General features: G+C 44.9%; 1 protein-coding gene across 1 annotated transcript in view; it reads left to right on the forward strand.

Moving 5' to 3' along the window:
* Window positions 1-12,630, forward strand: part of KIF20A (kinesin family member 20A) — a 213,670-nt gene that overhangs the window by 70,909 nt on the left and 130,131 nt on the right. The window contains 1 exon segment of the mRNA XM_030211810.1: window positions 10,084-10,265. Within this exon segment, the coding sequence (XP_030067670.1) occupies window positions 10,084-10,265 (182 nt within the window).

The following is a 12,630-nucleotide window of genomic DNA, read 5'->3' on the forward strand; positions in this document are numbered from 1 at the left end:
ACATTGCTGTTTTCTTAGAGGGGTGCTTCAGCTCCGTCCTCCTGTGCGGTTGCCTTCTCTAGCCTGGAACCTGGGGCTGGTGTTGAAGGCTCTCCAGCGTTCTCCTTTCGAGCCGCTTAAGCAAGCTTAGGAGAAGGCTGTGACTCTCAAGACAGTCTTTTTGGTGGCCATGACATCGGCTAGACGCATATCTGAGCTTCAGGCGCTGTCCTGTTGAGACCCTTTTCTACAATTCTCGGAGTCCGGAGTAACAGTACGTACAGTGCCTTCCTTTCTGCCTAAAGTGGTTTCAGCATTTCACCTGAACCAGCCCATTTTTCTTCCTTCCTTTTCTAGGGAAGACTTTCCGGATTCCTTTGGGCAATTGCATTTTTTGGATGTACGCAGGGCTCTGTTGCAGTATCTACAGATGTCAAATGACTTCAGGACTTCTGATCACCTTTTTGTATTGTTGACAGGTCCTCGACGCGGGTGCCTGGCCTCTAAGGCCACTATTGGCCGTTGGCTCAGGGAAGTCATTTTTGCTGCATATCTGCTGTCAGGACGGTCTCCGCCTGACGCGTTTAAGGCGCATTCCACGAGAACGATTTCCTTTTCGTGGGCTGAAACGGGTGTCCTTTCTCTTCAAGAGATCTGTCGTGCGGCTACTTGGGCTTCTCAGCTCTCGTTTGTGCGGCATTACAGGCTGGATGTTGCAGTGAAGCAAGACGCGCAGTTTGGAGCGCAGGTGCTTGCGCACGGCGTGGCCTGTTCCCACCCTACGTAGGGAGTGCTTTTGTACATCCCATCAGTTTATGGATTCATCTGCTGCTGATGACAAGGAAGGGAAAATTAGGTTTTTACCTTGGTAATTTTCTTTCCTTTAGTCACAGCAGATGAATCCATGATCCCTCCCTGTCTGATTTTGTTTTTTGATCAGATCTTTCATGCAGATATTGTATCTCATCAGGAGGAGTTGAAGACCAGCTCGCAGAGCTTCTACATGCTGTTCTATTGCAGGAGGTTGAGTTCGTCCCTCCTTTGTGTGGTTATTGCTCCGGTTCTGGGGTGTTTGTTCGCTGTGAGGAAAGTTTGTTATGTTACCTTTCTTATTCACTCTGCTTTGGAAATTTCAAATACTGAAGGCAGATGGGGCTAGCCGTCCAAGGGTCACTGTGGTTCTTCAGTGTTCTCTCTCTCCATCTGCTGGTAGGCGGATACAACCCATCAGTTAATGGATTCATCTGCTGTGCCTAAAGGAAAGAAAATTACCAAGGTAAGAACCTAATTTTCCCAATCTTTTTTTTTTTTAATGTTTATTTATATATTTTAACATACACTTCAAAGTATATTGCTGTAATTTACATATAAACAATCCCATTTCCCCTCCCCCCTCCCTCCCTCCCTTCCCCAACTCCCTGCCCGTATGTCTCTTCTATTTTCATTCTGCAATAGTCCCAACACTGCTGCACCCGTGGTTAAATTTATGATGTATTTCGGTCCTTGCACTTTTAGTGGCGTTCAGAGCCGCGGTGTCATCAGCTGAGGCGCATCAAGGTCGATCCCGGCTCGATGCCTCCACTCTTTGTACTTATCCCAGATTTTTAAGAACTGGGCTAATTGTCCATTCTTTATCGCCGTCAGTTTAGACATTTGGTAGAAGTAGTCCATTTTATATATCACCTTCATTACTGGGGGAGTCGACTGTTGCTTCCATGCAGATGCCACTGCTATCTTGCTCGCTGCCAAAAACATGGAGGCCAATCGATGTAGAGGTTTCGAAAGTCCTGTGGGTCGAAAGTGTAGTATGCAATGGTCCACTGTCAGTGGATACTCTTTGCCCAGTATTTGTTTAAGCATGTCCAACAGTTCTCTCCAGTATCTTTGTATTTTTGGGCACGTCCACCAGATGTGTAGCATGTCTCCGTTCTTTGTACATCCCCTCCAGCATTGATTCGACGCTTCTGGTATCATTTTGGCTAGTCTGTCCGGGGTGTAGTACCAGCGATATAGTATTTTATATCCATTCTCTATAATGGCACTACTCACAGAGCTACTTAACAAGAAGCCCCATGCCTTCTCCCAGCTGTGTATATCATGTCTAGTATCTGTGTCTTGTTCCCATCTCTGTGTGTATTTCAATATGGGGGTTCTATGTGCTGCTAATGCTGCATATATTCGTGTTATACATCCCTTGGTGCTACTCCCACCCATTGCCCGTTCCAACTCTGTTTCCTCCCCCTGCAACTCTGCCCTCGCTTTTCGAAGAATGTAATTTCTAATTCTGGAGTAGTAAATTAAATGTTGTGGTTGAAGATCATATTCCTCCTGCAACTCCTCATAGGAACGTATTACCCCCTCTTCCCATATTTGTCCTAGCTGTTTTAGCCCTCTCTGTTCCCATTGTTTATACACTGTATCTCCCTCTTCCCATGCAAAACCTGGTGCTCCCCTAATGTGCATCTGTCGGAAATATGTTCTATTTGGGCAAAACTGCTGACGTATCGTGTTCCAGGTCAGGAGTGGTGATTGTATTGCTATTGGCAAAAGTGCCGCCATTGCTCTGATTCGCTTTCTAGGTTGCCATAGCAGCATGGCCGGTTGATGCATACCCACCCACTGTTTTTCTATCTGAAGCCATGGTTTTGTTTCAGCGTTAACCCAAGTTACCAGTATCCTCAGCTGTGCTGCTTGATAATATCGATAATAATCTGGTACTCCCATACCCCCTTTTTTTTTTGATTGATAGAGCATTTCCGCTCGAACTCGCGGCGGCTTATGCTTCCATATATATGCAAATGTTTTATGCTTTAGTTGTCGGAAAAATTTATTGGGGATCGGTAGTGGCAGTGCTATGAAGAGATATACTATCTTGGGTAAGATCATCATTTTTATCGCTTGTATTCTGCCTATCCATGATAGCTCCAATCCCTCCCATCGATCTAGGTCTTTGAATAGCTCCCGCATTTTAGGGGGAAAGTTCGCTTCATATATGTCCGATAATTTGGGTGTAAGATTGACTCCCAAATATCGCAATGAGCGAGTTGCCCATCGCAATGGGTATTGCTGTTTTATGGCCTTGGTAGCTTCTCCGGACAGGTTCAGGCCCATTAGTTCTGATTTAGTCATATTTATTTTAAACCCTGCTAATTTCCCAAATTGCTGCAGAGTTTGTGTTATGCCCTCCATGGAACCCTGGGGATTTGTCACAGTAAGCAAGATATCATCTGCGAATAACATGATTTTATGTGTCTTTTGTCCGATACGGACGCCTTGTATCTTGGGGTGTAATCGAATATCCTGGGCTAGGGGTTCCAATGTTAGGGCAAAAAGCAGAGGTGACAGGGCACATCCCTGTCGTGTCCCTCTCTCCAGTGTAAAGGTTTCAGAGCATTCCCCATTAATAATCAGAGCCGCTAGTGGTTGTTTATATAGTTGTCTTATCCATGCTATAAAGCTGCCTGTTATCCCCATTTTCTTTAGTACTTCAAACATGTAGGGCCAGTGAAATCTATCGAACGCTTTTTCGGCGTCAAGTGACAGAAGTACCGCTGGTTGCTGCGTGCTATTGATCTCCTGTATAAGATGTATAGCTCTTCTTATGTTATCAAATGTCTGTCTACCCTCTATAAACCCCGTTTGGTCATCTCATACTAGTTGCTGCATAAACATCTGTAGGCGCTTAGCCAGAATCTTCGTAAAGATTTTGTAGTCTGTGTTTAATAACGATATTGGGCGGTATGAACCGCAGTGTTTCGGGTCTTTCCCCGGCTTTAGCAGTATAATTATATGTGCCAGCCTCCACGAGTAGGGCAATTCTTCCTGATGCTCAATCCCATTTAAAACTCGGGTCAGTAAGGGGGCTAATAGATTTCTAAAGCTCTTATAAAATTTATTCGTAAACCCGTCTGGCCCTGGCGCTTTTCCCGTTTGGTAAGTTACTGATGGCCCACTCTATCTCTTTTAGTTCTATCGGCGCCGACAGTATGGCGCTTTGGTCTGGGGTGATTTGGGGGAGCTCTACCTTTTCCAGGTAAGTCTGTGTTGTTTGAGGGTCTGTGTGAATCTCATCTCTATACAAGTGTTTATAGAAATCCATAAAGGCCCGGCTAATTTCCTTAGTTGTGGTTAATCTTTGCCCTGTGGTTTCTTCTATTGTGTGGATATAATTTTTGCTTTTATGCTGCTTCAGTTTATATGCTAATAATCGGGACGCTTTATTACCAAATTCAAAATGGCTTTGTTGAGTTTTTTTGCAGGGTTTCCGCCACTTCTGCTAGCTGGAGTTCCCTAAGTTTCATTTGTACCTGGTGGCATCTCTCCGCTGCGTTAGTGGGCGGATTTCCATTGGCCATTGTTGTTTGCAGTGTTTCTAGTTCTACATGTAATTGTTGTGTTTTTGCTTGCTTCTGTCGTTTCCTATGGGCCTGCAGTGATATAATTTGACCTCTTAGGACTGCTTTTAGGCCCTCCCATACTACCTCATCTCCTACTTCCCCCGTATCATTTTCGCTAATGTAGTGTTTTATATCTTCTTCTAATTGTTTTATAACATTTTGGTCTGCTAGCATACTATCATCCATGCGCCATGTCGGGGGGGGGGGGTCAGTCTATTAGTTGCACTTTTTAGTTGTAAGGTTAGCGGGGTGTGATCCGACCACATTCTATTCTGTATTTGAATTGTTTGCACCTGTTGTAGTACAGCTCGCCCTCCTAGCCATAAATCTATTCTGGAGTATGATGCATGTACTGCTGAGTAATATGTGTAACTACGAGATGTGGGGTTATAATGCCTCCATATATCTATCATCTGCCATTTGGATAAAAACGTATGTAGTTTAGCTCAATCTGTTCGTGCATAGCGTATCCCCTATGGAATTATCCATTGATGGGTGGGGCGTTAGGTTAAAATCCCCTCCAATCAGTAATTCTCCCTCTATGTATTTTGCTATAAGTTCCGATAGTTCCTCATAGAAGGAGCCCAGATGTTCATTTGGGGCATAGATGTTTAGCAAGGTAAAGACCTCTGTCCCCAAGCTTATTATCAGTAATATATATCGGCCATCTCTATCTCTCACCACTCTCCGCACCTGCCACATATATCTATGCGTCAGTGCTATCAGTACCCCCTTTTTTTTGTTCTCTTTGTGACTAAATGCAAAATATATATCCTTATACCGTCCATGTCTACATAGCTTTTCATGTTTTGGTAGCAAATGCGTTTCTTGCGCAAAAATTATATCTGCCCTGAGACGCATTGCCTCCTTAAAAAGGAGTTGGCGTTTTGCCGGGGAGTTTAAGCCCTTCACATTGATAGTGAGTAAGTCAATAGTGCCCATCATGTCCTTCTTTGTTAGTTTCTGCCATATCCTCTCCTTCTCTGTTGCTCTCGCAACCCCTCTGTCTCAAAAGACCATATCTATCTTGGTGCAGCAGTATCAGTGAATATTTCCCCCCTCTATCCCCATGTATCCCACTCCCATGACCGTTATCACCTGTCATATTTGGATCAGGTGTGTTGGGGTAAAATGTGACTGTCCCGTGTCTCTCTGCTTACCGGTTAGCTATTTCGTGTACTGTTAGCCCATTATGTGTTTAAACATAGTTGAACATTTTGAACTCTTCTCTAGTGCAACATTAACACATTAACCTTTATATTCCTGTTTTAACTTAACAGTGGCATTTCAGTTCACTTACTACCTCTCAGTCCTTAGTAGTAGCTATTCTGTGTGCGCCATCGTGCCTCTTCCATTGCAATGCCTCCTGGTCGCTAGATTCTGTGTTATCGATTTAAGTTCAAGTAGTCACCCGATCTCCACTTCTCAGTGTAGTATCCGATTGCTGACGCTGTAGCCGTCCTTTTCCTTTTGTCAATCTCTGCCATCTGGGTCTCTCTCTACGCGTTGTCCCCATTTCCCGCCTTGGCGCCATCGTGGAGTGCAGCTCTTTGTCTGGAAATATCAATGCCGCTTCTGCCACCTCTCTGATTTGGTGCAATTTTCCTTCTTTATAGAAGCGCAGGGCGAAGGGGTGACTCCATCTATATTGAATGTTCTGCGTGCGTAAGTATTGAGTGATCAGGCGTAGTTCTGCCCGTCGTCGCAGCGTAGAAGCCGCCAGATCTTGATAAAGTTGAATCTGGTGTGTATCCCATTTGAAATTTGGCTTTTCTCGTGCTGCCTGCATTATTTTCTCTTTCAGCTTGTAGTCCACAAAGCAGGCTATCATATCTTTCGGCTGGTTATTTCTGGGTGCTCCAAGTGCTCGGTGTGCCCTCTCAATTTGTATCTCCGAGGGGTCTTTATCTATTTGTATTTCCTTTAGGATGGCGCTTGCTATTTGCTGCACTGTATATTCACAATCCGCATATAGGGGAATCTCTGGAATACCTCGGATTCTGATGTTGTGACGTCTACTGCGGTTTTCTATATCCTCCATTTTGTCCCATATTTGTTGGATGTTTTTCCTTTCCTCCGCTTGTTGCTCCGTTACAGATTGCAGCAGTTCGCTTTGATCATCCAAGCGCTCTTCCGTTTCTGCTACTCGCGTTCCTAATGCAGCAATATCACCTCTGAGATCCGCACCTAACGTGATTAAATCAGAGCGTAGGGCTTTCAGTTCTCCTGTTATTTCTTTGAGCCAGTTTCGAATCTCTAGGATTGGTTCATTTTCGCCTGTTAGCGATTCCTCTTGTGTAAAGAGGATCTGGGATTCCTGCGGTATCTGTTCTTGTTGAACCGGCTGCTCTTCCGCTGGGCCTTCCGCCATGCTGTTTTTCTTTTTTTGTACCGCGGCCTGCTGTGTCGACGCGCTGGATCCCGTATACGCGAAACCCGCCAGCGAGTGCTTTATTGTTCGAGCTGCCATGCGTTTTTCGATCACCTGATGTTCCGCTATTGTCCGCGATCGTTGATTTTATTGTAGCTTCGCGCTAACTGCTTGTATTTTCCACTTTTCTTCGTGGGACAGCCAGAGCTCTTTGCTCAAGCAGCCATCTTGGCTCGGTGACGTCACTTCCCCCCTAATTTTCCCAATCTTTGCTTTGGTTTTCACCATGGAGGATTTGGGTGGGACACCAGTGCCGGAAAGGGTATTTGAAGCAGGTGAGTCAGAGAAACTAAACGAATTCTCTGTAAACTGGGAGGATGTAATGGGTCAGTTCTGCAAACTGAAGAGTAGTAAATCACCAGGACTGGATGATATTCATTCCAGAGTATTAATAGAACTGAAAAATGAACTTGTAGAGCTACTGTTAGTAATATGCAATCTATCTCTAAAATCAGGTCTGGTACTGGAAGACTGGAGGGTAGCCAATGTTACGCCGATTTTTAAAAAAGGTTCCAGAGGAGATCCAGGAAATTATAGACCGGTGAGTCTGACGTCAGTACCGGGCAAAATGGTGGAGGCTATTATTAAGAATAAAATTACAGAGCACATACAAAAACATGGGCTGATGAGACCTAGTCAACACAGATTTAGTGAAGGGAAGTCTTGCCTCACCAATCTACTGCATTTTTTGAGGGGGTTAACAAACATGTGGACAGTGGGGAGCCGGTGGATATTGTGTATCTGGATTTTTAAAAGGCGTTTGACAAAGTGCCTCATGAAAGACTCCAGAGGAAACTGGAGAGTCATGGGATTGGAGGTAGGGCATTACTATGGATTAGGAACTGGTTGAAAGATAGGAAGCAGAGAGTAGGATTGAATGGTCAGTATTCTCAATGGAGAAGGGTAGTTAGTGGGGTCCCGCAGGAGTCTGTGCTGGGACCGTTGCTTTTTAACATATTTATAAATGACCTAGAGATGGGAGTAACTAGTGAGGTAATTAAATTCGCAGATGACACTAAATTATTCAGGGTCGTCAAGTCACAGGAGGAGTGTGAAAGATTACAGGAGGACCTCGCGAGACTGGGGGACTGGGCGTCCAAGTGGCAGATGAAGTTCAATGTTGACAAGTGCAAAGTGATGCCTGTGGGTAAGAAGAACCCGAATTACAGCTATGTCATGCAAGGTTCTGCGTTAGGAGTCACAGACCTAGAAAGGGATCTGGGAATCATCGTTGATAAGATGTTAAAAACTTCTGCTCAGTGTGCTGCAGCGGCTAAGAGAGCGCACAGAATGTTGGGTATTATTAGGAAAGGGATGGAAAACAAACACAAGGATGTTATAATGCCGTTGTATCGCTCCATGGTGTGACCGCACCTCGAATATTGTGTCCAATTCTGGTCGCTGCATCTCAAGAAAGATATAAAGGAATTGGAGAAGGTGCAGAGAAGGGCGACGAAAATGATAAAAGGGATGGATCGACTTCCTTATGAGGAAAGACTGAGAAGGTTAGGGCTCTTCAGCTTGGAGAAAAGGCGGCTGAGGGGTGATATGATAGAAGTCTACAAGATAATAAGTGGAGTAGAGCGGACAGATGTGAAGCGTTTGTTTACACTTTCAAACAACAATAGAACCAGGGGACACAAGATGAAGCTAGAATATGGCAGATTTAAAACAAATAGGTGAAAGTTTTTCTTTACTCAGCGTGTAGTTGGACTCTGGAACTCGCTGGAAAATGTAGTGACAGCAGCTGGCCTTACGGAGTTTAAAGGGGGTTTGGACAGATTCCTGAGGGAAAAGTCCATTGAACATTATTTAAAAATTTTTTTTTTTTATATATATATATATATTTTTTTAATGGGTTTTGCCGGGTTCTTGAAGCCTGGATTGGCCACTGTTGGAGACAGGATGCTGGGCTTGATGGACCCTTGGTCTTTTCCCAGTGTGGCAGTGCTTATGTTCTTATGTGATTGGCTCATTTTGGACCCTTCTCATGTTTTATTCAATGTTGATGTTTAAAAAGTACATAGTGTCTGGCTCTTGTTCTTTGCGCCATTTTGTTTGGTAGCAGCAGAGAGGTTAGCAGAGATACTCTTCATTTTGGTGAGTTTATACTGTTCATTTTTTTAATGTATATTGAGGGCACTGTTTTTTATCCATGTTTTGGAGCATAGCCAGTGCTCAGGTTTTCATTTTATGTTTCTAACTGGTTTTAGCATGCAATTGCAGGCATACTTTATATCATATTAGCTATGGTAACTGATTTTTTAGTATAGCCAATGGATAACCATCCTCTTCTAGCTGTTTTTTTAATGCCCAAAGGATAATCGCCCTTTGTTTTTAGAAAAAGGTTGTTTAAAAAGTTAGTTTTTAAGCTCTGCTTCTGAGTTCCAGGTTTAGTTGTTTGTGTGTGTGTTTTTTTTTAATGTGAGAGATGTAATCAGATGTCTTATTCATCTCAGTTTGGTATCATTTTATTTCATATTGATGTCCATGATGGTGTTTTCCATACATATACTTTCCCCTTTTCAATTGCAGAAGTGTTGCACTCATTTTATACATCACAGTACATTCCATTTTCTCTACCATCATACATAGAATATTGTTCTTGCTGAGGTGGGTTTTTATTTCCGATTAATATTGTTTAGTTTAGACTGGTCATATTTTAAAGTATCACACTGTTGTAGGTGTGCCAGTTTGTATACATAGGTGACTTTGGTGCTCATTTTCAAAGCACATAGACTTACAAAGTTCCATAGTAATATATGTAGCTTTGTAAGTCTATGTGCTTTTAAAATGAGCCTCATTGTTATATATGTTTTCTCTTTCATGTTTGCATTATATTTGATTTGCCTTTCATGAGTTATAAACACATTTTTTAAAAGTATAGTATATTATTGTTTATCTGACTTTGTATTATGATTGTTTTATTATATGATTTATTTTATACATGAGTTTATATAGACTTTACAGTTCATGTTTTACTGTGGTCCAGGTTTTAGCATATTTAGTCCACTGATGTGTTTTGATATGTTTGTTATTTATCATATATGTATTTGTTCTCTTGTAGAGTAATTTTATTTAGACCCCTGATGCAGGTGGCGTTCCCGCTGAAACACGGAACCATGTCAGGTCTTTATTTGGTGCTTTGGAATAAAAACTATTTGTTCTCCTCACAAGTTGGAGCTGTGTGTCACCCTCTACTTCTTTGGAATTCTTAAAAAAAAAAGGAACACAGTCACATATAAACTGGCTTTTTCTCACATGTTTCCTCCCCAGGGAATAATAAAGAAGGAGGAATTCTGCCACGTTCCTTGGCACTAATTTTCAGTAGCATCCAAGAGAGACTGTATAAAAGCTCAGACCTGAAGCCATCCCTTTCTGAAGTGAGGTGGTTAGACAGCAGGCAGGTGCGCCAAGAAGAAGAGAGGAAAATGGCACTTCTTTTTGGGCTCCGAGAGGTATGTAGTCAAATGTTCAAGCTTACAAACGCTATTGTATTTTAAGTGTTTTTGTTTTTGTTCTGTGAAATTAGAATTCTCTATCATGGTAGACCTTCCACACACATGTCAGATAGCCTTTTAATAAAATTTCAATCAACAGTACAAAAGACTGCCGGTAGAGCAAATCAGGGATGACTTTATATCATCCCAAAGGTAGTGCTTACTATCGTTGTAGACAATCTTGATACTCAGTCTAGTTCTAAAAACTGATACAGGTCCATCATGTTTCTCTTGTGTAACAATGTGAGTACTTACTGATGAACTTTTATTTAAATCATTTTTATTTTTAATCTGTATCATGTCAGCTTTATTCCCTATCATCAAGCCGATCAATCCATAGACTGGTGGTTGTGTCCATCTACCAGCAGGTGGAGATAGAGAGCAATCTTTTGCCTCCCTATATGTGGTCATGTGCTGCCGGAAATTCCCCAGTATGTTCTCTATCTCAGCAGGTGTGTGGTCACACAGCAGCAGCTTTGGCTAGGTCTCCAAGCCTAATTGTTTAGGTTTTGTTGAGTACCTGGGGTTGAGGGCTTTTCGTGAGCAAGTGCAAACCTGGTGGTGCTAGGTCCCTCCTTTTCTCCCCCCTCCCGCTGGCTCCGTTAAACCAAAAAAAAAATTTTTTTTAAACGTTCAAAAAGGACGTCCATTTGCAGCTGCTCACTGGAACAAGTCGTCGCTGCTCGGAGCAAGAAGCAGGTAATTTTTACCTTTTACTAGCGGGCAGGGGGTTCCCCGAATGGTCTCCACGTGGCTGTGGCCTCGGATGGCAAGGGCGCGAAAAGACGCTCCCCGGAACGCGTTCGCGTGCCTAGCGGGGAAGTGGGGGGATCGAAGGTAGAGTCGCCCTTTTTGGGTGTCCTTTCGGAACCGGGAGAGTTCACCGGTTTTTCCATCCCCCACTGGCCGCCCTCCCTGTCGTGACCAGCCACGCGGCTCGGTCGGCTTCTTCTTAGGCCGCCCTCGAGATGGGATGCGTTAACAGCTTGGTCGCTCTTGAATCGGGCGATAGTAAGAAGTCGGCGAAATTAAAACGCCCTTCTTCCCGCGTGGCTCCTTCTCGGAGTTTCGCGCCAGACGCCATTTTGGACGCGCAACACGCCTCTCCCCCGCTACTGGGAGCGCAGATGGAGGGCGCCCCTAGGGCCACGGCACAGGCTGCAGAAATGCACAGACTGGGGGGTTTCTCCCCTGAGTTCATTTTGCTGCTGCATCAGGCCTTTCTTATGCAGAACACTGCCCCTGCCCACCTCTCTGATCGGGGTGATGAGGCCTCTATGCTTAATCGCCCTCGGGTGGATCTTCCACCCTCGGGGGGACTCGGTCTCCTCTGATGTGGATGACGGCAGCGTGTCTGAGTTCTCCCAGAGATCCTTAGCGGAATCGATGGAAGAGACTGATCCTCACTCGGATGGAGCGGACGACCCCTCTGCAGCGCGGCTTTTTCGCTCAGAGGATTTGCCCAACCTGCTTATGCAGGCCATGAGCGTTTTGAAGATTGCCTCTCCGGAGGATTTTGAAGATTGCCTCTACTGGCTCCGCCATTATGCTGGGAACGAAGCGCCCACCTAGAACCTTCCACGTTCATGAAGCCATGCAGACCTTAATTTCGGTGCAATGAGATGCCCCTGAGGCGAGCCTGAAAGTAGCCAGGGCTATGTCTCGTCTGTACCCCTTTCCTGAGGGGGAATGGGAAGCCTTTGTTTGGCCCACGGTAGATTCCTTAATCACTTCCGTGACTAAGAAAACGGCGCTGCTGGTGGAAGGTGGCACTGCCCTGAAGGACGCCCAAGACAGGAGAATGGAGGCGGCCTTAAAGTCGTCCTTTGAGGCGGCTGCTCTGAGTTTGCAAGCCTCGGTTTGCGGCTCCTACGTGGCTAGGGCATACCTGACTGTTTTGCAGCGGGCTTCCCCCTCGGACCCTTCCTGGAGGGCGGAATGGCCGACCCTGGAGTCGGGTTTGGCCTACTTGGCAGACTTGCTGTAGGATGTTTTGAGAGCCTCGGCCAAGGGCATGGCTCAGACAGTCTCTGCGCGGCAGTAGCTCTGGCTTAAGCACTGGTCTGCTGACCATGCCTCTAAATCTCACCTAGCCAAGTTGCCTTTTAAAGGCAAGCTGCTCTTTGGGGACGAGCTGGACAAGATCGTGACGGAGCTCGGCACGTCCAAGGGCAAGAGGTTGCCGGAGGTCAGGACTCGGGCCGGCAGTGCCCGTCCTGGTTCCTCTAAGGGCTGATTCCAGGAAGCCCGTCGGTATCGCCCGGGCAAGTCGGCCTCCTCTGCCTCCGCTTCCTTCAAACGGAACTTCTCCCCCAAGCAGCAT

This window comes from Microcaecilia unicolor, chromosome 8 (genome assembly GCF_901765095.1).
Source record: "Microcaecilia unicolor chromosome 8, aMicUni1.1, whole genome shotgun sequence".
Classification (NCBI taxonomy): domain Eukaryota; kingdom Metazoa; phylum Chordata; class Amphibia; order Gymnophiona; family Siphonopidae; genus Microcaecilia; species Microcaecilia unicolor.